Source organism: Podarcis raffonei, chromosome 8 (assembly GCF_027172205.1).
Source record: "Podarcis raffonei isolate rPodRaf1 chromosome 8, rPodRaf1.pri, whole genome shotgun sequence".
Lineage (NCBI taxonomy): Eukaryota > Metazoa > Chordata > Lepidosauria > Squamata > Lacertidae > Podarcis > Podarcis raffonei.
This window is the reverse complement of record NC_070609.1, coordinates 417,329-442,494: the sequence shown is the minus strand read 5'-3', so window position 1 is coordinate 442,494 and position 25,166 is coordinate 417,329. Positions and strand designations below refer to the sequence as shown.

Below are 25,166 nucleotides of genomic sequence, written 5' to 3'. Positions count from 1 at the left end.
CTAGGCAAACTGGGGAGGCATCAAAGGGGTTGCGCCTCCCACCCCTTGGAGTCACCCAGTCTGAACACACACACTCTTGTCTTGAAAGGTTTTCGCGTATCACTTATTATGGCTCCTTAGGTTCCCTCTTTTTGTAATTTTGTCTGTCTCTTCACACATAGTTGAGCAAGGTTTGAACTGTGGAAAGAGAGCGCGCAAAAAAAGGAGGAGGATGGCTTGGTAAATCTGTTGCAGTTATTTTATTTCATAATGTGCATGCACGGCTTAATCGTTTTTTTAAAAAAAAAAGCCTCAAAGCAGCTTACAAAAAGATAAGAAAACTGAGAAAAATGTACAACAGTACTTTAAAACATACAAAAGTTTAAATACTCCAACAGGTTAAAATCCCCCTCGACTCTCTACGCTTCTGGGTCGGCTTGTCTGAGCAGAATGTTTTTCGCAGGCGCTGAAAGGAGCACAGGAAAGGCCGCCTGGGGGATGTCTATGGGCAGGGAGTTCCCCAGTGAGGGGGGCGGTGCAAATGGTCTCAGGGGTCGAGGAGCCTGCAGAGACTGCTGCGGTGGGGCTGGCCCCCTCCCAGAGCTAAGCAAGTAAGAGGAGGGGCGTTGCGCAGACAGAGCGCCCCAGCAGGGCCTCCTTTGTGGTGGCCCCTCCTCACACGACGGTGCTGGCGCTGCGGTCGCTGGGGTAGCTGCGGTCCTCCGTGGCGGCGGCGCACGTGTCTTGCGTCCCCGCGTGGCCGTCGGCCAAGGAGTGTCCGAGCGCGGACTCCTCGCTGAAGACGTTGCGCAGGAGCGCCTTGACGGAGCGGCGCATCTTGCTCTGGAAGTCGTGGCCGGCGAGGACGTAGATGACCGGGTTGATGCAGCTGTTGACGTAGGCCAAGCCCACGATCAGGGGGTCCGCCGTGTTCAGTGAGCGGCTGAGCTCAGTGTAGTGGGGCTGGGAGGCCTGGATGAGGCCGGCCACGTGGTAGGGCGCCCAGCAGACGAAGAAGCCCACCACCACCACCAGGACCACCTTGAGGGTCTTCTGCGAGCGCTGCCCGAAGCGGGAGCTGCGCACCCGGCGCAGGAGCAGCCCGTAGCAGGCGCAGATGACCACCAGCGGGAGCGCGAAGGCCAGCGCGAAGCGCGTGGTATTCACGGAGACCTCGCCCAGGCGGGGACCCCCGGGGAAGGCGGCGTAGTTGGTGATGCACAGGCTCTTCTTGTAATGCGTGTAGATGCTGCGGGAGAAGAAGGTGGGCGCCGTGAGCGCCAGCGCCAGCAGCCAGGCCAGGGCGCAAGAGCCCCAGGCCAGGCGCACCGAGCGGTGGTTCTGGCACCAGACGGGCCTCAGCACCAGGCAGCAGCGGTCGATGCTGATGAGGACCAGCAGGTTGACGCTGGCGAACAGGTTGAGGATGATGAGCGACGGGAAGAGCTTGCAGGCGAAGTCGCCCAGCGCCCAGTGCTGGTCGGAGGCGAGCGGCGCGGCCAGGAAGGGCAGCGCCAGGCAGCAGAGCAGGTCGGCCACGGCCAGGTTGAGGAACCAGGTGGTGTTGACGGTGCGCCGCATCTGGAAGCCCACCACCCAGACCACCGCGCCGTTGCCCAGCACGCCCACCACGAAGACCAGCGCGTAGATGGTCAGCGCCACCCACAGGAGGCTGGTCAGGCCGGGCTCCTCCAGCACCAGGGGGCCCGAGTCGGAGGGGTCCGGGTCGGAATTATTGTACTCCGAGTAGAAGTCGCCGAGGTCGTCCATCACTGAGCCCATGGAGTCCTGCGGGGCAGACAGGAGGGAGAGAGGAGTCAGGGCCAGAGGCGGGAGTCGGCTCTAGCCTAGGCAAGGTCCGGCCTCTGGGAAATCGTGGAACTGTAGAACTGAAAGGGACCCCCAGCGGCCATCCAGGCCAACCCCCTACAATGCAGGAATCGCAGCTGAAGAACCACAGAATCCTAGATTGGGGGATCCCAGTGTCATCTGGTCCGCCCCCCCCCCGCAATGCACCAGCCTGGTCCCCAAAAGCTTACCTTTGCGCACACGAACATCTACAGAGCGAGAGAACATTTGCCCAAAGCTCTGATTATGCAAGTGGCCCTAAATTTTGTTTGTTTGTTTGTGTGTGTGTTTTCCCCAGGCCGGGACTCAAGGCGGTTCACACAAGTAAAATCAAACACAGATTACTAGACCAGCGTTGCTTTCCCAGGAAGGGAGTTCCAACGTTTGGGAACAGCTCCCGGTTGCAGCCGCCAAGGAGTTTAAACAAAAATCAATTTGTATTAGTTGTCCTTGCAGAGTTAATTACACAACACGTTTATTCTTTGTGATGAAGATCGTGGCGTCATTGTTAAGGTCCTGTTCTGTACAGCGCTGGGCTATTTTAGGTGCTGGGTAAGAAACTTACATTTATTTATTTTTTGCAATAAAAGCAAAGAGAGCCGTTCTACCCCCAAACAGAAGGGGGGGAAATCTTGCAAATTTTACTCGTGAAGCTTCGGGACGCAATGATAAAATACAGCATAAACTGAAGAGACTATAAGGCAGCAGAGGCCAGATGACCATCTTTTGGGGGTTCTGCGAGTCAAGCTCTGGGCAGAGGGTCGGACCACATGACCCTTTGGGAGCGGGGAAGGGATGGACAAAAACGACACCCTGGAGGAGCCCGAACCCGTTTGGACTCCGCGGTCTTATTCTCTGGCAAATTCTGATATGAAGCCGATTGAAGCTACTTTAGGGGGCACCGCATCTAAGGCTGGTTTCTTCCGGGACCGCTGGGCTCCTATAACTCAAGAATTGCTTCCAGTCTGTCTGTCTGTCCGGGTGTGAACAGCAAGAGAGACCCCACCGCGTTGCCTTTTTGCCCGCAAACCAGACACGCCGCCCGCAAATTAAACCTTGTTCTCTTCCCTGCCAAGGCAACGCCCGGTGCTACCTCCTTCCTCCCAGTCCGAGCCCCCCATCCTCGCCCTCCAGCCCCGCTTTGCCCAAAATGTCCCAGAGCCACCCGCTGACCGGAGGCGGCTCAGGAAAACCCTCGCGCGCAGGAAAGAAGGAAGAGCGATTTTGCTCCTGTCCGGAGGCGCCTCCTCAGAAACGTCAAGTGCAGCGGGAATCACTAGCAGGGTGGGGAGGGGGGGGCTGACATTAAGGGCTCCTGGGATTTCACAGGCACCGTCCCCGGCTGGAGAAGCCTCGCGGCTGCACAGAAAAAGGGGCAACCCAAGTTCCTGGAACGAGGCGCGGCTTGTTTGGGAGACCAGGAGACCAGGGGGGGGGCGGAGAGGGCGGGGGTCCCGCGTGTGCCAACGATGCCAAGCGCAGGCTGCGGAGGTGCAAGTCTGCCCTCGAATCCCTCTCGCATTTTCTCCTCAAGGAGCTCCAGGGGGCAGCGCGTTAATCCCCACGACAACCCCGCGAGGCCGGCCAGGCTGAGAATTAGAGGCCCAGGGTGTGGATTTTTTTGATTTAAAAAATATTCCAATATTAGTGGTATTGCACCTTTGGCTAGAGGGTATCAGGCTTGATTTTGCGTGGCTGCATTCTGTGCCTCCTTCCGCAGAAGCCAGGTGGGAAGCTTTGCAGGTGCCAATAAGCTGCGCTTCGAGGCATTGAGCCTCAGTGTCACAACTTCCACTCTTCCTCCGAGCTTCCTTCCTCCGCCCTTTCTCTCTCTCTTCCCGGCTTCTTCCCCTTTTGCCCCCTCCCTCCCTCTCTCCCCTGCCAGCCCCCAACCCAGCCGGGCCCTCCTGGGCTCCCCCTGTTCCCCTGCGCCCTAGATCCTGCAAGACGCTCCCATTACCGGAGAGCAGGTGGGGAGGGGGCAGAGAAGCGGGGCGAAGTCGCCTTTGCCGGGGGTGCATTGCCCAATCTGTTCTTGCAGCAGAAGCAGAATCCTGTGACCCGGAGGCAGGCGGGCAGAGGAGAAGAAGAGAGCAGGGTCTTCTCGGGGCTTTGGCAGCCTACTAGATTGGGGGGGCGGCAACCTGGGACCCTGCAATTGTGGCAGCCGGCAGCTCCTTTCATCTTCATCATCCCCCCCGCAGGACCCCATTCCTCCCAAGAAAAGCCCAAAGGCATCAGACTTAAAGGGGGTGAGAAGCACCCTAACCCAGCTGGGGAGGGAGGGAGGGGCAGCGGCTCCCCCCCCCGCATTGCGATACAACCTGTTTTGGGGGGTTCACTAGGGTCGGGGGGCAGCAGCTCCTGGCCTGACAAGGGAGCGCGTCGCGAACTATCCGGAGCCAAATCACTCCCAATAGGTCCTTTTTGGGGGGGGGGGAAATAGCACCAGGTGCAAAGATAGATGGGGTGCAGCAGCGGGAGCCCCTCCGCTAAACACGCCTCTCCCAGCTCCCCCCCCCCCCACGGCAGACTGCCACCTCTGCCCTCTGCTTGCGCGCAGGAGCCCTTCGCCAGCACCGCTCAGACCCGAGGCAGCTCTGCCCGCTTCCCTTTGGGGTGACCGGGTTTGGGGGGGGCGATCTCCCACACACTCACCCTGCGGATCAAGAACCAGGCAGCCGCTCCCTCTCCTGCTTCTGGGGCGGCCGCTGACCGGCTCCCTCCCCGTTTATACCGCCCGAAAGAGGAAGTCGGGGTCTGGTTTAGGAAATTTGCTAAATTTCGCTCGCTGCCTCCCTTTCTCTCCCCGACGAGCCTTCAGACGACGCCCGGGCGCTGCGCCTCCATCTGCTGTCCCGGCGCCGCTCCTCGCTCCGGATCTTTAGTGACTTCCAGGGCCGGGCCGGGCGGGGGGGCAGACAGCGGTTCCCTCGGGGGGGCGGTGGAATTACCTGGGGGGGGCGCTAAGAGGAGCGCGGGCGCCACGGGGCGCCGGAAGCGGCAGCGATTCTCCGAAAAGAGCGTCTTCGAAGAGCTGTTCTCACAAGCTTATCTCTTCCGTTACGCGATTTCCATCAAAGTTTCAATAGATGGCGAAGGGTCTGCAAGCCAAGCCTTATGAGGAAAGGCTGAGGCAGTTGGGGATGTTTGGCTTGGAAAAGGGGAGAAATGAGAGCCATCTTCAAATATCCCAAGGCCTGGAAGAGGGAGCAAGCTCCTTTTCTCCTGCTCCAAAGGGCAGGACTCGAACCCACGGCTTCAAGCTACAAGGAAGGAGATGCCGACTCAAGACCAGGAAGAACTTTCCGATGGGACACTGGTGGCCTCTCCTTCCTTGGAGGTTTTTAAGCAGAGGTTGGGTGGCCAATCTGTCAGGTGCTTTAGCTGAGACTCCTGCAAGAGAGGGTTGGACTAGATGGCCCTTGGGGTCCCTTCCGACTCTACGGTTCTATGAATTAATTGCTGCTGATTAGCCTTCTACTGTGCTATTATTACCTCCCTTAGTGGGTCAGGAGAGGGGGGCTTGGAGGGGTCGCCCACCTGCAGCAAGAACCTCCATGCTCAGATCCACTCTACCACTGCAAAGCAGTTAAAGAGGGGGGGGCAAGGACAAGTTGCCTCCAGACCCACAGCTGGGTGGGCTTCCTCCAGGCACCTCCCAGCCCCTCCCAAGGGGAAAACAGGAGGCTGGACCTTGCAGAGTGGCCAGCGAGCCCATAGCCATACTTGGGGAGATTCTCACCCTACATTTTCCTGCCCACGAGATGCAGTTGCAGCTATTTAAAAACATGGCAAGCTGAATCCAGCCCAAGGCATCCGGCGACACCCCCACCCCACCCCCGGGAGAGGAAGACCCCTCCTCCTGAGAAAACACCCCCCCCATTCACTCTAGCAAGGGAGGACAAGGCAGAAAGTCGAGGGAAAGGCTTTATTGACAGGAAACCCTTTCATTTGCACATGATATGGGGCAGCCCCACAGACAGCCCTCACCCCAGCAGAGGGGGCAGCCCCTCCCAACACAAGGAGCTGCTGCTGCTGCTGCCACCGCTCCCCCCACCAGACTGGGGGCCTTGCTCTCCCCACCCTCAGAGCCCCCCAATCCTGGAAACGGCATAAAAGAGCGATGCACAGAAGGGGGACGATGACGACAGGGACTGCAAGGGGCGCAAAGCAAAGTCCCCCCCGTTGAAAAATGTGCCTCATCTGGCAGGGGTCAGCAACAGCCTCACATGCAGCTGGGGGGCACTTTCCCCACCTGCCAGGTGACTTGCGTGAACAGCAGCAAAAGGCATTGGGGCAGGGCGGGGGCTGGCGTCCCCCCACTCGTATTGGAGGCTGTGCAAAGGAGTGGTCCAAGCAGGCAGATTACGGGGGGGGGCTGCAGATCCCACCCCCTCCATGGAGGAAGCTGCTCTGGCTCCGAACTCTCAGGACTTGCCCCACAACCCGGGGTGAGCAGAGCGACAGGGAATGTCCTCCTGGACCTCAGGCCTCCTCCGTCTGCTCCTGGGGGGGCGGGAGGGAAAGAGAATCAGTCACAAGTAGGGGGGGAGGACAGGTCCCACCTGAGACCCCCCCCAACATGCACACACACAAACACACCTGGGCGCAGGTGAGCCAGGCAGAGAAGGGACGAGCCAGTGGAGAGGAAGAGACCCATTTTTAAAAAAATAACCAGCCTCCCATTTGGTGTTTCTTGACTCTTGCCTTGAAATTCAACCCACATTTTAGTCTCGCTGGGAGTTTGGGCTTTGTTTTGATCTGGACCCAAAGCAAGCAAGCCCCCGCCAAAAGTGAATTATGAAATAATGACGGTATGAGAGCCTTCTTCAAATATCTGAAAGGCTGAAAATGGAGCGAGCTGCTCCAGAAGGGAGAACTCGAACCCGTGGCTTCCGAGGGCAAGGAGGGAGATTCCAACTAAATATCAGGAAGGGAATATTCCAAGAGTCAGAGGCATCCGAGAGGAGAAGGGGCTCCCTGGGAAGGCGATGGGCTCTCCTTCCTTGGAGGCTTTTAAGCAGGGTATTTCTCTGCGACTGGGGTTGGGCAAGATGGACTTTGGGCGCCTTCCAAGGCCGCAATTCTACGGACTGGGGGCAAAAACTCCAGAAGAATGATCAAGAGCCATTGAAGGCTCTCCATCCCCTGTGGGAGGGGAAGGTCTTTGCAGGAAATTTTCTGAAGAGCAAGCCCTGCCCTCTGCTCTTGCCAAAGCCGAATACTCTTGAAATTCAGGTACGAGGAAGGTGTGGGAGGGAGAGACAGTGGCCACTTCCTCTTCCCAGGTAAAAAAGGATTATCATTAATTCTGTTGGGAGCCACCCACAGCGGCTGGGGAAACCCAGTCAGGTGGGTGGGGTATAAATATTATTATTGTTGTTGTTGTTGTTGTTGTTGTTGTTGTTGTTGTTGTTGTTATTATTATTATCATCATCCTCCTGCAGGCTAATAAAGATGACCTGAATGGGCTTGTCTTGCAGTGCCCTGCTTTCCCAGCAGAGGGCAGCATCCCCTTTTCAACTGCACAGCTGAAGAAACAGGGAACTGCAGGGCTGGTTGGGACACCGGGGGGTCATCCAGCCCAACCCCCACAATGCAGGAACTGCAACTGAGGAGAGGGACGTCCCATCAGGCCCAAGGCAACCGCCTGCCCTTTCCCAAACCTGCAGCAGCACCCCTTTGCTCTCTCCTGGAGGGGGTCTCCCCTCTGCCACAGCCCATGAATCAAGCCAGCTGGCAATTCCTGAGACAGAGAACCTGGGCGGGGGGGGGCTGCATGCGCAGAAGAGGAGAAAAGCCCAGAGAGAAATAGAAAAGGTTTAATGCGGCAAACGGAAGCAGAGAAACAGACAAGGACTTTCCCCAACCGGCAGCTAGACGTGGCTCCTGCCCCCCGAAGAACAGCCTGCAGGATCAGGCCCTTGGCCCAGCAGGCAGCCCTCGCAGTGGCTCATTCCCCATAGAGATAGACTGCCGCTGGAGCTGGAGGTTCCACTAGCACATCAGAAGATCCTGGCTGCCGGATCTGGACCAGCCTCCTGTTCTCCTAGTGGCCAATCAGATGCCCCAATGGGAAACCTGCGGGCAGGATCCGACCACGAGAGCAACACTCACCCTTCCTGGGGCTTCCGGCAACGGGTCTCCGGAAGCAGTGCTCAGGGTGCATTTGATTTAAATCAAATCCATTTAAATCACGATTTAAATCTCTAGTCAGTAAGACCCAATTTAAATCATTTTTTTTACAGAAAGACTCATTCTTGCTGGTATAATCTTAATATTTACAACCAGGTTTCACTTTTGGAATAATAAATTTTCAGAGTAGATTTTACAGTTATATCAAAAATTCCTGATTTGGTGATACTATTAGAAATACTATTAGAAATTAAAAGACGCCTGCTTCTTGGGAGAAGGGCAATGACAGGCCTAGACAGCATCTTGAGAAGTAGAGACGTCACCTTGCCAACAAAGGTCCGTATAGTTAAAGCCATGGTTTTCCCAGTAGTGATGTATGGAAGTGAGAGCTGGACCATAAAGAAGGCTGATCGCCGAAGAATTGATGCTTTTGAATTATGGTGCTGGAGAAGACTCTTGAGAGTCCCATGGACTGCAAGAAGATCAAACGCATCCATTCTTAATGAAATCAGCCCTGAGTGCTCACTGGAAGGACAGATCGTGAAGCTGAGGCTCCAGTACTTTGGCCACCTCATGAGAAGAGAAGACTCCCTGGAGAAGACACTGATGCTGGGAAAGATGGAGGGCACAAGGAGAAGGGGGCGACAGAGGATGAGATGGTTGGATAGTGTTCTCGAAGCCACAAACATGAGTCTGACCAAACTGCGGGAGGTAGTGGAGGACAGAGGTGCCTGGCGTGCTCTGGTCCATGGGGTCACGAAGAGTCGGACACGACTAAACGACTAAACAACAACAACAACAACATTAGAAATACCTTGACAGAAAATTATGAAATTCTGGTGAGGTTTCACAAGTTAACTGTTTATATTTGGACAACTTTTCTGCTCTACTTGACTGGAAGGAGAAAAAAATAATCATTTCCCTAATAACAATTTATTTAACTAAAACAATAGCATTATAGCATGTGTATCCACGTTTGTTAACTGATGTGGTTAAACTTTTTTTTAAAAAAACCCCAACAACTTAGACGGAGTTTTAGCACCCATGAAAAACTTAAAACAAATCCTTATTTCCTGATGAATCTTTGGACTATAATGGAACTTAAATAGAAAACTACCTTTAGAAAGATTTTCCCTCCCAAAGCATTTTATTTTAAAAATCTGATTTAAATTTTTAAAAATCCTATTTTTTTTTATTTTTTAAAGAAATCATTGATTTCCATCCACCCTGGCCTAGCTCCTTCTGACTGTGGGGAGCAGAGCATAAGAGCCACGGGGGCCGGCAGCCAGCAAGACCCGTCTCCCCCCACTCCCCGTGATGCCAAGGCCACCAGGCTTCCATGCCAACACTAAAAGGCTGGCGGAGACCTGGATTTGGCAGCGGGTTGGTCTAGATGACCCCTGGGTATCCCTGCCAACTCTACAAGTCTCTGATTCTATGAAGCTGCTCAGGGCCCTTGGGACGCACCAAGCCCCCCAAAAAAATGGCCTTTTGGACAGCCCCCCCTTTTCCAAGTGTCAGGGTAGGATCCGGAAAACCAAAGTTCAAATCCCCCCCCCAGCCAGAAAGCTCATGGGGTGCGACTTTGGTCCAGTCGCCGCCTCTGGCCCAACCCACCTCCTGGGCCGTGTGAAGATTCCACGAAGACCAAATTCAAGATCCCTCCTCCACCTTTGAGGCTCACAGGGGGCGACTGGGGGGCTCACTCTCTCAGCCTACCTAACCCCCTCGGAGGGTCGTCACAGGGATTAAATTGGGGGGGGGGACACACCCACCTCCAGCTCCTTGGAGAAAAAGGCAAGGAATAAGTTAATAAAAATAAATGTGATCCCTGAATGTGGCTTCCTATTTGTGTGTCTGAAGAATCTACTCTCCGCACCCCCCCACCCACCCCCTTTGAATAATTGCACAACATTTCCATGGAGGGAAGTGGCCAGGATTCCACCAGGGAAGGGCTGGGGAAATTCCTACAGAGACTCTCCAGCCTCCTTCCCTTCCGCCCTTCTTTCCCAGAATTGCAGCCGCTCCTCGCTTTGGAGCCCAACTCACTCCCACCAGCTCTGGCCACCCGGGGAGGGGGGGAGAATAATAATAATAATAATAATAATAATAATAATAATAATAATAATAATAATAATAATAATATATAATATATTATGTATACCCAGCCACTCTGGGCAGCTTCCAACAAAATATTAAAATACAATAGTCTGCCACACATTAAAGGCTTCCCTAAATAGGGCTGCCTTCAGATGCCTTCTAAAGGGAAGGGGAGAACTCTCCTCTTGGGACATTGGGGGGGGTCTGCCCCGATCCCTGCATTCCTGGCCCAGCAGAAAGGCAGCTGCGCCCATTTCCCAGGCCAGTTGAATGTTGCCAGGGAGGAGAAGGAGCAAAATCCTCCTCGTTTGGAGGGGAAATGCTTACGATAATATTTTGTTCTCTTGTTCATTATGCCAGTTTAAATGTGCATTTCATATTTGACTTCACTTAGCAATTTTTTTAAAAAAAAAGTTTAAGGTTTTTTTTTTTTGTTAACTTTGTGTCAAATATGTACAGTCAGGGACTTCCGGCGAGGCAGATGGCGGCTGCAAGAGCAGAAAAGATCTCCTGAAGCCAGCCAGAGTAAAAGGCTCTGTCTGGCCGATTCCCGGGCTCCCAGGACTTCTGCTGCCAACACTGCCAACGGAGAGGAATCGGGGGTGCCCGGGGCGTCTTTCAAAGGAGCCAAACCCCCCCCCACGACCTTGATTGAGCCGGAAAGGCACCCGACCCCCCCCCCCAACAGCCGAGAGGAGCTCCAAATCCAGGAAGACAGTGGAGCTAACGCAGAGAGGGAGAAAAAGAAAAGGGGGAAAGAAGAAGAAAAAGAAAGGAAAGGGAGCCCTAACTTTACTTTAACGCTGCTGCCCCCATCTCTGCCGACAAAGAAGAGGGGAGGTAGGTGAGCACGGGAAGGCAAAAGAGGCTCCGAAAAAACACGTGGCTGAGCCGACTGGAGCCTACCCCTTCATGCAAAGCCGCATGACAAAGGAGATCGCAGAAAGGAAGAAACTACCCCCTTCTTTTCTCCTTTCTTTTTTTAAAAAAAAATATCCTTTTTTTTACCCCTTCCTACCCCTCTCCCTTTCCCCCCTTTTTTTAAAAAAGAAATTATTTTTTATTCCCCCCCCCATATACCTACTTTTATCATTTTTCTTTTTACAAGAGGGGCCACTGCTGCTGCAGCCACCCTTTATTTGAATCTTTATTTTTATTGCTATCTTTTCTACACACTATTTAAAGACACACTTCTCCACACACACACACCCTCAATTTAAACCTCATTTTATTTTCACCTCAAACTCCCCTCTTAAGAATTAAAATGGCAGTACCCAGAAAACAGCCCTGAACCATCACAGGCCATTTCCTGGGACTGCCACTTCGCCCCAGACTTTCCACTCTCTTTTACCTATCCTGTTTTACCTATACTTTACTCATTTTTTTAAAAAAATAAAAAGCTCTATCTATCTATCTAAAGACAACACCTCTTTTTTTTACCTTTAATTCTCATTTTTATCTTTTACCTGTACATTTTGAAGTTGCTTCAGGTTGAGGGTTTTCGGGTTGCGCTCCACGGCGACCTGGAAGTAATGGAATGCATTACTTCCGGATTTCGCCGCTCGCACATGCGCAGATGGTAAAAATGACGTCATGCACATGCGCAGAAGTGGCAAATCGTGACCTGCGCACGTGCAGATGCAGGTTGTGTTCTGCTCAGGATGCAAACAGGGCTCCGGAACGGATCCCGTTCACATCCAGAGGTACCACTGTATTCTGTAGCTGACCTCCTTTGCCATATTTTGAAATCTTTAAAGATAATATTTTAGATTTCTGTTAGTTATGTTGTTTTGACTGTATACTCTATACAGTGGTACCTCGGGTTAAGAACTTAATTCGTTCCGGAGGTCCGTTCTTAACCTGAAACTGTTCTTAACCTGAAGCACCACTTTAGCTAATGGGACCTCCTGCTGCTGCCGGAGCACGATTTCTGTTCTCATCCTGAAGCAAAGTTCTTAACCCAAGGCACTATTTCTGGGTTAGCGGAGTCTGTAACCTGAAGCGTATGTAACCCGAAGTACCACTGTATTTGACTTTCTTTGGAAATGTTTGATTCTGGATTGTTTCATTGAGGTTTCAATATGCTGCAAACCGCTTTGAGACCCTGAAAGCCCAGAGAGCCGCTGCTGCTGCTGCCAGGAAGTGGGGCAGAGGGTCAGGCTGGCCATGCAGAGAGGAGGACAGGCGCATGCAAGGGGCGAGAAGAGGGAGCAGCCAGGAGGTGGCGCTGCAGAGCCAGTGCAGGGAGACAGAGAGGTCCTTGCGCCCCATGCCAGGGCCGCCCCGCAGGGAGGGCGCCCGCTAGAGCCCGCTGGGGGGCAGCTTACAGAAACGCACCCGCTGGAAACCAGTGATCTCCACCGCGCCGGACGCAGCCGCCGGGTCCTGCTCCATGGCAGCGCCTGGGGGGGGGGGAGAATAAAAAGGGCTTCAGTCCCCGAGGGAGAGGCAGGTCTGGCAGAGAGGGGTGGGCAGGGGGGGTCCTTCCTTGCCCCTCGCAGCACCTGGCTCTCCAGGCTCCTGGGCAGCCACGACTTGGGGGTCCTCCTCCTCTTCCTTCTCCTCTCTCGCCACAGCCGGGGGGGCCGCTATGGGGCCAGGAGGGGCCGCCCCTTCTGCTTGAGGGGAGCCCTGCTCAGCTGGAGGGTCTGGGGGCTTCATCCCTGCAGAAAGAGAAGGAAGATGGTATAGCTGCACAAGGTGGGGGGGGGGAGACAGAGGATTCCCCACCCCCCTCAGTTACTTTATGCGCTGGGAGGACCCAAACCGAGTTCTGACCAGGGTGGATAAAAACCAGTGATTTAAAAACAAAACAAAAAAATCTGATTTTTTAAATTTAATTTTGATTTTTAAAATTTTAAATGGATTTTTAAAATAAAATGCTTCTGGAGGAAAAATCTTTCTAAAGATAATTTTCTTTTTAAGACAAAAAAATTTTTTCCTTCCAGTAGCACCTTAAAGACCAACTAAGTTAGTTCTTGGTATGAGCTTTCGTGTGCATGCACACTTCTTCAGATACACTTTTTAAGTTTAACACTTTTCTTTTTAAGTTCCATTTAAGTCCAAAGGCTATTCAATAGGATATAAGGATTTGCTTTAATTTCTCATGTGCGCTAAAACTCGGCCTAAGTTGTTTTTAAACCACATCAGTTAACAAACATGCTATAATGTTATTGCTTCAATTGTTATTAAGGAAATGATTATCTTTCTCCCTCCAATCATCTACAGTCATACCTCGGGTTACAGACGCTTTGGGTTGCGTGTTTTCGGGTTGCGCACAGCGCTGAACCCTGGAGTACCAGAAAAGGTTATTTCCGGGTTTTGGAGCTTTAAAAATGCGCAGAGCCGTCGAATCGCAGCCCATGCGTGCGCAGATGCAGTGCTGCAAGTTGCAAACGTGCCTCCCGCACAGATCACATTCGCAACCCAAGCGTCTACTGTACAGTAGAAAAGCTGTCCAGATATAAACATTTAACTTATTAAACCTCACAATTTCATAATTATCTATCAAGGTATTTCTAATAGTAGAACCAAATCAGTCATTTTTTATATAACTGTAAAAACTACTCTGAAAATTTGTTATTCCAAAAGTGAAACCTTCCTCTGGTTGTAAATATTAAAATTAAACAAGCAAGAATAAGTCTTTCTGTAAAAAAAATGATTTAAATCGAGTCTTACTGACTAGTGATTCAGATTGTGATTTAAATGGTTTAAATCAAATCCACCCTGGTTCTGACCCATGGAAACAGCAGCGCTTGGGACCCAGGACCCCTGAACCGGACCCCCCACCCCACCCCGCTTGGCTCCTCACCTGCCGTGGGGGGCGGCGCCTCCCCAGGGGCGGCCAGGGGGTTCTTGAGGGGGTTTGCCCGGGGCGAGCTCAGCTCCATCTCCTCTCCCCAGTCGGAGACGGGGCAGTAGCCCTCGGCTGGCGAGAAGGGGGTGAGTGGCTTCCCCTCTGCGCTGGGGGTCTCTGCCTGGGGGGCAGGCATGGTCAGAGACAGCTGTCCGTTTCGCCCCGGGGGCCGGGGGGCCAAGGCAGGCCCTTCCTCCTCCTCCTCCTCCTCCGGCTGGCTGCCGCTGCCTTGGGCCTCCTCCTCCTCTCCCTCGCTGACGTCCTCCCACTGGTCTTCCTCCTCCTCTTCCTCCTTCTCCCCGGCGCTGGGGGAGGCGGGGGCCCCCGCCTGCGGAAGAAGAAGAAGGACAAAGCCGGGGGTCAGCGGGTGAAGGCCCGGCGCTTCAAAGAACCACCCGAGAGAGGCACGGAAGGCAGGACCTGAACCCATGGCTTCAAATTTGTAAAGCACAGAATTGCAGAGCTGGAAAGCGACCCCCAGAGGTCATCCATTCCAACCCCCTACAACGCAGGAAGCTTCACTAAAGCATTCAGGGCAGAAATGGCAAGATTCTGATTCAACATTAGAAAGAACTTTCTGAGGGTAACAGCTGATGGCGGTGGAAGGGGAAACCCAGCCAGGTGGGCAGGCTACAAATAGTAAATTATTATTATTTTATTATTACTATTGGACTCTTTGCTTCATTGGAGGCTTTTAAGTGGAGGTTGGACGGCCATCAGCCACGGATGCTTCAGCTGATACTCCTGCCTTGCAGGGGGTGGACTAGACGGCACCTTGGGGTCCCTCCCAGCCCCGACAGCCTATCATTCCCTGGTCCTGTGCTGCTTAGTGGCAGCAACTACGATTGAGAGATGTCCTTCTCGCTTTAGGACAGTGGTTCTCAAGTCTTCTCGATGGAAGAGTCGAGGGCAAGCAGAGAAACATTTATGCGTTTCAGTGCAGTGTAGTCTACAGTCCGACCTTGGAAGTCAAACAGAATCTGTTCCGGAAGTCCATTCAACTTCCAAAACATTTGGAAACCAAAGCGCGGCTTCTGATTGGCTGCAGGAAGCTCCTGCAGCCAATCAGAAGGCCAGTCAGACGTTCAGCTTCCAAAAAGAGTTTGCAAACCGGAAGAGTCACTTCTGGGTTTTTGCGGCGCTCAGGAGCCAAAACGTTCAGGAACTAAGCTGTTTGGAAACCAAGGTATGACTATATACTATAAAAACATTTTTTTTGTATTTCCAAGACATGGATAGCCATTTTTTCAAAATGCATCAAGTGATATTATTATTATTATTATTATTATTATTATTATTAATCTGAGGACAATTCTAGTTGTCTTTCCTGATGTATTTCTTATTAAAAGGTTGGTGTGGCACAATCGTGGAACATTGCGTTCAGCGCCAACCTTGTGGATATGAGCACTGCAAGTGTATTGCGAGGGGTCAGGCTGTTAGTATTCCTGCTCCACGATTGCAGTCATGGGATTGTTGTCTATCACATGACAGTGCATGTTTTGACTCCACAGTGTGGGAAGTGACAGAGACAGGATGTTTGTGTTCCTGTGTTCCATGAAGTGGGACTCTTGTCCTTTGTTCTTTTTCTCTTTGCTGTCTGATGCTAGAGAGAGAGGGAGCCATGTTGCAGTGCTCCATGTATGTTTATATGTAGATAAAGTAGATTAGCCAACATGCTGAGTTGCTGAGGTCTGTCACGCAAGCTGCGCAAACTCTGCAGATCCCTAAGTGTGCCGGTGTCTGATGGCATCGGTTGCTGTGACGTTCGGGCAGAAGAAAGCTTTTGAAGCTCCCGAACGATCAACCAGGAGGGAGGGAACATGCCAGTCGGGCATGCCAGGGTCCTACTCGAGTGTAGGCTGAGCTCCTGACACAGACTAGATGGCACTTGGGACCCCAAATCTAGAATCCTATGGTTCTTCAGGTGTGATTCTTGCCTGGCGGTGGGGGGGGGGCTGGACTAGATGACACCCTGGGTGCCCCTCCCAACTCTTAAGATTCCTTCGGATTCTTATTCTGAAAGGGGGGCCCAGAGAAAAGAGTTTGAGACCCACTCTTTAGGGGAAGCCGGTGGAAGACCAAGACCCCACCCCCCAAAAACCCCTCCCCTCCCATCTGACCTGCTGGGCGGCAGCCCTGCCTGCCTCCTGCTGCTCCGGGGCTCGATCCGCCGCCGGCGCCGGCTGCTCCTCCTGCTCCTCCCAGCGATCGTCATGCATGCTGCGGGGAGAGAGACCCGCAGTTGAGACTCGCCCCGATAGCTGAACCAGGACGGAGGTGCCACCCCCACCCCCCAGGGGGAGAATCAGGGGGTCGGGGGTCTGCCCCACTGATCTCCGCAGAGGCCAGCCTCACCTGTAGGGCTTGGGGGGTCCTGCTCCCCCTCCTCCTCGCCTGCCCCCTCCTCCGCGGCCACGGCCCTTCCTGCGTCGCTCCGGCTGCGGCTCGGCCAGGAACTGCCCGAAAGTGGGGGGCTTGGGGGGCCGCCTGGGCTCATCTGTGGGGAAGAGGAAGGGAGGAAGGAATCAGGAGGGCAGAGGACTGCCTCCGAAAAGCTGGTTACTTTTTTCTCCTGCCAGCAAATGGTTAAAGAACAGCAGCCTCTGATTGGCCGTGGTTCCCGGAGGGACGGCTTAAAAGGAGAGGCTTTGGAGAGAGAGAGAGTCAGTTGAGTGCAGGTGGGTGAGGAGTCAGGCTGAAATATAAAGTGTAAAGGTAAAGGGACCCCTGGCCATTAGGTCCAGTCATGGCCGACTCTGGGATTGTGGCGCTCATCTCACTTTACTGGCCAAGGGAGCCGGCGTACAGCTTCCGGGTCATGTGGCCAGCAGGACTAAGCCGCTTCTGGCGAACCAGAGCAGCGCACGGAAATGCCGTTTCCCTTCCCACCGGAGCGGTACCTATTTATCTACTTGCACTTTGACGTGCTTTCACAGTGCTAGGTTGGCAGGATATATATAAAGTGTGATTTACCATAAATCAGGGGTCGGCAAGGCTTACTGAGCATGAGCCAGTACACTCCTGCGGAGATTCTCCATGGGCCAGACCAGGGCAGCACCAGAAATCACTTCTGCGCACGCCCAGACGCCGGCAATTGCGCACAGAAGCGGTTTCCGGTGCTGCAAACATGAGCAGATGCGATTTCCGGCGTCTGGGCTTGCGCAGAAGTGATTTCTGGGGCCGTGGAAGGAAGCCCCTGTGCCGTGCTGTACCGGTTTAGCGCAGCGCGCAGGGACTTGCTGAGCAGGTGGCTCGGTTTGGGGATGGCTCATGGGCCGGCTAAGCGACCCTCATGGGCCTAAGGTTGCCGACCTCTGCCATAAATAAAGAGGTCTTAAAAGGATTAAGGGACACTGGAGTGGAAGTTTCCCTCATACACTCCAAGCTGCTACAAAAAGAGATGGCCTAACAGTCCAAGCTTCAAAATGCCAGTTTGCTATGAGGCAAGTCAAATATTTCGGTCCCGTCCCAAGGGGTGGAAATCTACAACCTGATTGGAGCAAGGCAAAGGTCCTTCAAGAGGGGCCTGGACCCTCCACAGAAAGAGAAAGAAGAGCTTTTCTGGGGGGACAGGGATATTGTCCTCCATTTATTCCTCCTTTTAGCCCCCATGCTGCTCCTTGACATGACTGGGAGAAGAAAGACCAGCCAGACCTCCAAGAAAAGGAAGCGGAAGGAGACATCTGTCCTGAAGCAGAGCGGACTGTCCAGCAGGTCCTTAAGGAGGCAGAGGGGACAAGGGGGCCCAGGGAGGAGCTCTAAGAAGGGGGCCAAACACTCTAAATCAGGCTTCATTTAGGTACATTTTTCCTACTGAGTTCCTATTGCCACTGCATAAGACGCACCTGACCATAAGACGCACCTAGTTTTTAGAGGAGGAAAACAAGGGGGAAAATATTCTGAACGAAACAGTGGATGTATGATTTTTGTGGTTCATGCTGTGGCCACAGACATGTGATCTGACAGTGAGTTTGGGGTAGTCAAGTGCAAAAATCCTGAGGATCCATGGGCTTTTACCTCCTCCCTCCCAGGCAGCCTCCTTCATCTCTAGAGTCCCTTATCTCCCTCCCGATTGCTTCAACACCCACTTCCCTCTTTAAAAAAAAAAGAGCATGATCTGCTTTTCACCCCTGGACAATTCAGCTCTAGGGACCACGCATTTGCTCCATAAGACACACAAACATTTCGCCATACTATTTAGGAGGAAAAAAGTGCGTCTTGTGGAGCAAAAAATACGGTGTTTCCTGCTTCTGGCAAAATTAATCACGTGGGGGGGAGCGGGGCTGCAGAAAATGAGCTGCTTGGCGGGTGCGCAACTCCCCCAACGCTGTTGCATCCGTCGCATGCTCCCATCCACAGTGGCTGCTCCCTCTGACAACCCCCAAGAATGGAACTGCTGGGCCGATGGCGAGCCTGCCAAGCAAGAGGGCTCTGGGTGCCCACTCTGGCACACGTGCCGTGGGTTCACCACCACTGCCATAGACTATTACTGAAAGCACCTCAGGAGCAGGATTTGTTAAAGGGGTGGGGGGTAACTGAAGGAAGGTTTTCCCAGCAGTGATGTATGGAAGTAAGAGCTGGACCATCAAGAAGGCTGATCGCCAGAGAATGGATGCTTTTGAATTATAGTGCTGGAGGAGACTCTTGAGAGTCCCATGGACTGCAAGAAGATCAAACCGATCCATTCTGAAGGAAATCAGCCCTGAGTGCTCACTGGAAGGACAGATCCTGAAGCTGAGGCTCCAAGACTTTGGCCACCTCCTGAGAAGAGAAGACTCCCTGGAGAAGACCCTGATGCTGGGAAAGATGGAGGGCACAAGGAGAAGGGGACGGCAGAGGACGAGATGGTGGGACAGTGTTCTCGAAGCTATGAACATGAGTCTGACCAAACTGCGGGAGGCAGTGGAAGACAGGAGTGGCTGGCATGCTCTGGTCCAGGGGGCCACAAAGAGTCGGACACAACTAAACGACTAAACAAACTGAAGGAAAGTGCCATCTGAGAAAGGAACCAAACTAGAAAGCCAAAACCTCTGAAAACGACTTGAAGTGAACTAGCGTATTATTATATATTGAAGTGAGAGTGGGCAGGTCGGCTTGAGCGGTGACTGAGACACCTGAGCTCGTCACAGGGGTCTGCGCCCAGGAGCCCACCCAGAGGGTCTCCCCAAAGCCCCTTACCATGCCTTCCGCCGCTTGGACCGCTGGGCTTGGCACCCTCTTTAAACCTGGGAAAGGGAAAGGAGGACAGTGAGGAAGATCAGCCAGGGGTTGGGCTGGATGACCCTTGGGGGTCCCAATTCTACGATCCTGTGATTCCAGGAGGCTGCTCAGAACCCTTGGAAGGCACAAAACCCCTCCAAAAAGTGGGTTCTGCCCAGCCCAGCCCCCCACTTCCAAGAGGAGATGGCCAGAAACCCCCTTTGCCTTCTGCAATGTTTCATTGCTGATTTTTTATTAGGGATGATTTTATTGCTTTGTAAACTGCTTTGAAGTTTCGTTTTTTAAATATAATTTCATGAAACAGGTAAATAAAGGGCCCCCTCCCCCTCTATTTCCTGCTCTGCAAGTAAGTGGAGCCCAGGGTCACCCAGTCCCCTCCCCCCCCAGGAAAGCCCCAAGGCCCCCCGCCTCCTCCTCCCGCACCCCCTGCCCCTCTGACTCACGCGGCCTCCATCTTCTGGGCGTCCCACTCGCGGCGCCACTCCCCCGTGGGCTGGCGGTGCCTGGCCAGGCGCTCCTGGTCAATCTGCTCCCGCTCCTGCTTCCACCGGACGTACTCTGCGCGCTCCCGGCCCGTCATGGAGAGCGTCATGTCCATGGGGGACGCAACCGGAACCCCCCGGCGCCGGGCGCCACCGCGACCCTGCCAGGGAGAGCCAGTTCTCAAGCCGAGGTCAGACCCCTGCGCTGCCGGGACCCCCACTCTAAAGATCTATGATTCTAGACGGAGGGAGGGAGGTCAGGTACCCAGGGCAAAGAGGAGCAGGCAGGTGGAGGGACCCCTTGCTGCAAGGATGCAGCCCCCAAAACCAGGAAAGCTGCAAAGGGGGGATCTGGGGCACCAAGGCCAAGGAAGGGAGGAGCCCCACAGAGGGCCAGGGGGCCACACGGCACACCCACATCCCTGGGGCAGAAACGTATCTTCTCCGCCTGCCAGAAGCTCCTTTCCTTCTGGGATGGTGTTCCGTATTGGGGAACCTTGATTCTCAAAATTAATCCGTTCCAGGAGTCCGTTCGACTCCCAAAACTATTCGAAAACCAAGGCGCGGCTTCTGATTGGCTGCAGGAGCTTCCTGCACTCAAGCAGAAGCCACGCCGGACGTTTGACCTCCGAAAAATGTTCGGAAACCAGAACACTTACCGTATTTTCCCGTGTATAACACGCCTCCATGTATAAGACGCCCCCTATTTTGGGGGACTCCACATTGAGAAAATGGTGGGAGACCGTATCTGTGTATAAGATGAGCCACAATTTTGAATATTTTTTTTCCAATTAAAAAAACCTAGTCTTATACACAGAAAAGTACAGTACGTCCAGGTTTTCGGCATTTGGGAGCCAAAGCATACGAGTACCAAGGCGTTTGAGAACCAAGTTACAACTGTACATAGTATCCTTAATGTTAAGACTTATTGCGTATAGGTGACTGTAAGTTTAAGCTAAGTCTGCTGCAACTGAACAGGGCCAATCCTGAATGGATGGGATTTGTGCCCATTCTGCAAAGCTCTGCTGGACGAAACGCAATGGCCTCTGGTCTATTTTGGGGGAATCCTGCAACGTGTTTAAGTTGTTACTCTGCCAACTCCACTGGATCTACCCTGGATCAGCAGCAGAATTGGGCGACGTACCGGGGGCGACCACTGCTTGCCCTGCTCCATGCCCGTCTTGACCTTCTCAAAGTCGGCGCCCCCCCAGTTGCGGACGTGGCGCCGGCTGCCCTCCCGCCGGTCCGTCTCGGCAAAGGCGCCGCTGCGCCGCGGGTCGTCCAGGAAGTTCCGGATGGGATTCTTCTCCTGGGCACCGTCCTGCTGGGAGGAGAGAGGGGGGAGACCCCCAGGTCCAGGCCAGGCCAGAGGCTCTTGCCCCATACGGACCCCACTTCCCAGCAGCACAAGCCCCCTCCCCGCCCCCCAGACTCACCCGCTGGCTGCGTTCGTACTCCGCAATCTTTTCCATCTCCTCATTCATCTTCTCAATGTTTTGCCGGCGACGCTCTTCCCACTCCTGCCGAGAAAGAGGGGCTCAGGGGGGGGGTCCGGTCTCCCCGCTTCCCACCCCCCCCTAGGCCCCAGACCCCTCACCTTGGATCTCCGGTCAGGCCCGGCGTCGCCAGCGGGGGCCCCCCGGCCCCTCGCCCTCTGTCCGCGGGCCCCTCGCCCTCCCCCTCGCCTGCTGGCCCCTGGGCCGTCCGGGCCGGCCCCTTCCCATCGGGGCTGCTCCGGGGGTCCCTCAGCTCGTGGGGAGCGGGGGCCTGGGTAGGGGGTGCCTCGGACGGAGCCCCGGGGGGTGCCTGGGCCGGGGCGGAAGGGCTTCCTGTCGCTGCTGACCAGGCGCTTCTCCTGCGGGGAGACAGAAGTGGGAAATGGGTGAGAGGGGAGCCCCTGTTGCCCCCCTCCCCAGCCACGCCCCCCACCCTTCTGCCTCTCCCCCCTGCACAGCACCCACCTCTGGGGACAGCAAGACCTGCACCGTCAGGGTGGGGGTGTCCAGCTCCCCCCGCCGGCGTTCTGGGCCCTCCCCCTCTGCAGAGCGGGGGTGGCAATGATGGACCCCCGTCACGGCAATGCCCTCCTGCTCAGCCTTCTTTCGGTCTTCTTCTATCTCCTGGGGGGGAGGAGAGAAGAGTGCGTCAGGTGGGGAGGCAGGCAGCCCACCCCCCCAAGAAATCACAGGCCTCTCAGGGGACCCCCCCCCCCGCTGCATCTTCGGGGCAATTAATTCCAACGGCAGAGAAGGGGAGTCTTTGGGGAAGGGGCTGCCTTGGAAGACTCTCCTTCCTGCCAGGGGTTCTTGAACTGTGTTCCCTGCACTGCAGGGGGTTGGGCTAGATGACCGCCGGATCCCTCCATGATCTTGGAAGGTGGTGGACGCCCCTTCTCAGGAAGCCTTGGAGCAGAGGGGCCCTGGCCCCCGTCCCCAGGGATTCCTGAGGCGCAATGTGAGAGGTTTTACTTTCTTGGACTCCATGATCACTGCAGATGGGGACAGCAGTCACGAAATTAAGATGCCTGCTTCTTGGGAGAAAAGCAATGACAAACCTAGACAGCATCTTAAAAAGCAGAGACATCATCTTGCCAACAAAGGTCCGTATAGTAAAAGCTGTGGTTTTCCCAGTACAGTGGTGCCTCGGGTTAAGAACTTACCGTATTTTTTGCTCTATAAGACTCACCTTTTCCCTCCTAAAAAGTAAGGGGAAATGTGTGTGCGTCTTATGGAGCGAATGCAGGCTGCGCAGCTATCCCAGAAGCCGGAACAGCAAGAGGGACTGCTGCTTTCACTGCGCAGCGATCCCTCTTGCTGTTCTGGCTTTTGGGATTCAGAATATTTTTTTTCTTGTTTTCCTCCTCCAAAAACTAGGTGCGTCTTGTGGTCTGGTGCGTCTTATAGAGCGGAAAATATGTTAAGTGTTAGCAAGCCTGGGACAGAACCACGTGTCACTCCATCATGCCACTTCTTTTCAGGGTGGTGTGATGTTGATTAGTGGTCTTTCGGGACAGTCCATTAGGATTGCCATATCTTGAAGAGCAAAAAAGAGGCCCGAGTGGCACAGTGGTACCTCGGGTTAAGAACTTAATTCGTTCCAGAGGTCTGTTCTTAACCTGAAACTGTTCTTAACCTGACGCACCACTTTAGCTAATGGGGCCTCCTGCTGCTGCCAAACCGCTGCCATGCAATTTCTGTTCTCATCCTGAAGCAAAGTTCTTAACCGGAGGTACTATTTCTGGGTTAACAGAGTCTGTAACCTGAAGCGTCTATAACCCGAGGTACCACTGTAGTGATGTATGGAAGTGAGAGCTGGACCATCAAGAAGGCTGAACGCCGAAGAATGGATGCTTTTGAATTCTGGTGCTGGAGGAGACTCTTGAGAGTCCCATGGACTGCAAGAAGATCAAACGTATCCATTCTGAAGGAAATCAGCCCTGAGTGCTCACTGGAAGGACAGATCCTGAAGCTGAGGCTCCAATACTTTGGCCACCTCAGGAGAAGAGAAGACTCCCTGGAAAAGACCCTGATGTTGGGAAAGATGGAGGGCACAAGGAGAAGGGGACGACAGAGGACGTGATGGTGGGACCGTGTTCTTGAAGCTACGAACATGAGTTTGACCAAACTGCGGGAGGCAGTGGAAGACAGGAGGGCCTGGCGTGCTCTGGTCCAGGGGGCCACGAAGAGGCGGACACGACTCAACAACAGCAGCTGTGCCATGGCAGGAGGTTGGCTAGAGGACCCCTGGGTGCCCCTTCCAGCTCTGTATGCCTGGCCGCCCCTGGCAAGGTCACACGTAGCAAAGGCGCCCGGGCCTCGCTAAGCCGCTTAGCCGGGCGACGCCTCTTCCTCCCCCCCGGATCAGCCGCCCGCGGGACTCTGCGCACGTGCAGAGCGCCGGCTCCCCTGCCCGCCCCGCGCGGCCCACCTGGTAGCGCTTGATGAGCGCCTGGTTCTTGCGCCGCAGGGCCTCGATCCGCTTGTCCAGCTCGGCGTCCTTCTCCTCCTTCGACTTCAGGTCCAAGGAAGCGGACTGGGCGGGGGGGGGAGACAGAGAGATCAGGGGGCTTCTTCTCCGGCTGCGCCCCCGGACCCGGAGCGGGCGCCCCCTCGGGCAGGACCAGGCGACGCGGAGGCGCCCCCGGCCCGGGACAGGCTCCGGTCCGGCCCGCAGGAGCCTCGGCGGCCAAGGCGCCGCTCCCCCCCCCCCGCCGCCGCCCTTCCTCCCCTTACCATTGCGCCCGAAGACGCCGCGTCCGGAGAAGGGACCCAGGCGTCCGGGAAACCCAGGCGTCCGGGCGCTGCCTCCCTCGCCGCCCTCCCCCGCCGGGAGACGCGGAAACTCGGCCGCTCCGCCCTCCCCGCCCCCACGTGGGTCCCTCTTCCGCTTCCTTCCCACGGGCGGGGGGAGGGGCTGGTCACGTGGCTCCCGCCCCACCCCCACCCCATTCCCGGGACAGGCGGTTGCGCAGAAGGGCTGCGCGCGATCCTCCGCGTCCCTTGCGCCCAGGCTCGGAGCTGCTGGTGGGGTGCGGAGAGGGGAGCCCCGCAGCGAGGTTGGGGGGCGGCAGGCGCTGGGTCCGGGCGAGGAGCTTCTCCCTCGGAGCCGCGATTCTGGGACCGGCGCCCGTCCATCCATCGTGGGCGGATCGGGCGCAGAACAATGGCCCGGGGCAGCCTCGGTGGCCTCGCAACCTTAGAATAGGAGAGTCGGAGTGGGACCCGGGGGTCATCCATCCCAACCCCCTGCAAGGCAGAAATCTCAGACTGGGGCGGATGGAGAGTCCGAGGGAGTCAGCGGGGGGAGGAGAGCAGCAGGGCTCCTCCACTGCACCAGTTTGACACCAGAACTGGGCAAACTGGCCATTGTGGGGACAGCCCTTTCGCAATTTCTGCCAGAGTTTTTGTTTGGATTCATTGTAATTGTTCGTGTATTTATTACATTTAAATACCACCCGCCATCCGAAGGTCACACGGTGGCTGTCAACATAATAACATAATAACAAGAAACAATGAATTGCCCCCTCCCCAGTCACATTTAAGAGGCCATAGATTGTTTAATCCAGTGGTGGCCAAGCTTGGCCCTCCAGCTGTTTTGGGACTGCAACTCCCATCATCCCTAGCTAACAGGACCAGTAGTCAGGGATGATGGAAATTGTAGTCCCCAAACAGCTGGAGGGCCGAGTTTGGCCACCACTGGTTAATCAGGTTTTCCTCTTCCCTCCCAGTCCCTTTTTCCTTGTATGCCGTCGTTTCTTTGTGTGGTTGCGCTTTAGATTGTCAGCCCACAATGCAGGGACCTTCTTGTTTTGGCTGCATTTTAAACTGCCCTGGAAGATTTTTCAGCTGAAAAGGAGCAGGGGACAAATGCTCTCAGTAATAAGCATAAGAATAACTGAATTCATCCGAAGTTTGGGGAGGGAGCATGGGGACAAAGAAAGGAGCCAGTGGCTCTCAAAGGGTGTCCCTGTGCTCCACTGGTGTGGCAGGAGAATCCCAGAACAAAGAAACATTTTAAAAAGATTTCAGTGCTGTACAGTCCAG

General features: G+C 54.6%; 2 protein-coding genes across 3 annotated transcripts; both read right to left on the bottom strand.

Moving 5' to 3' along the window:
• Positions 1-220: 220 nt before the first annotated feature.
• C5AR1 (complement C5a receptor 1) lies at positions 221-3,078 on the bottom strand. The gene has a single exon (XM_053397608.1). It carries the CDS (start codon positions 1,759-1,761, stop codon positions 655-657), a length of 1,107 nt encoding a protein of 368 aa, XP_053253583.1. The 5' UTR covers positions 1,762-3,078; the 3' UTR covers positions 221-654.
• A 3,134-nt stretch (positions 3,079-6,212) lies between these two features.
• CCDC9 (coiled-coil domain containing 9) lies at positions 6,213-24,022 on the bottom strand. Of its 2 annotated transcripts, none has more exons than XM_053397607.1 (14): positions 23,856-24,022; positions 23,551-23,655; positions 21,585-21,743; positions 21,221-21,478; positions 21,060-21,143; positions 20,768-20,947; positions 19,585-19,784; positions 19,100-19,146; positions 16,277-16,418; positions 16,042-16,141; positions 13,877-14,249; positions 12,570-12,728; positions 12,403-12,467; positions 6,213-6,336 (listed from the first exon to the last, which is right to left on the bottom strand). In XM_053397607.1, the coding sequence occupies exons 1-14, from the start codon at positions 23,856-23,858 to the stop codon at positions 6,316-6,318; spliced, it is 1,896 nt and encodes a 631-aa protein (XP_053253582.1). In that variant the 5' UTR covers positions 23,859-24,022; the 3' UTR covers positions 6,213-6,315. The 2 variants fall into 2 exon arrangements, with proteins under 2 accessions (XP_053253582.1, XP_053253581.1); XM_053397606.1 differs by having other exon boundaries at positions 20,768-20,944; positions 23,856-23,870.
• Between the last annotated feature and the right edge of the window lie 1,144 nt (positions 24,023-25,166).

What these genes read in the sequence shown, in the direction of transcription:
- C5AR1 (XM_053397608.1), bottom strand. Translation starts at nt 1,761, where the DNA reads ATGGGCTCAGTGATGGACGACCTCGGCGACTTCTACTCGGAGTACAAT.
- CCDC9 (XM_053397607.1), bottom strand. An exon ending in CGCTCATCAAGCGCTACCAG is followed by an intron (nt 21,744 to 23,550) that starts GTGGGCCGCGCG and finishes CCTCCCCCCCAG; the next exon opens with GAGATAGAAGAAGACCGAAA. An exon ending in AGATCACTGGTTTCCAGCGG is followed by an intron (nt 6,337 to 12,402) that starts GTGCGTTTCTGT and finishes CCGCCCCCCCAG; the next exon opens with GAGCAGACGGAGGAGGCCTG.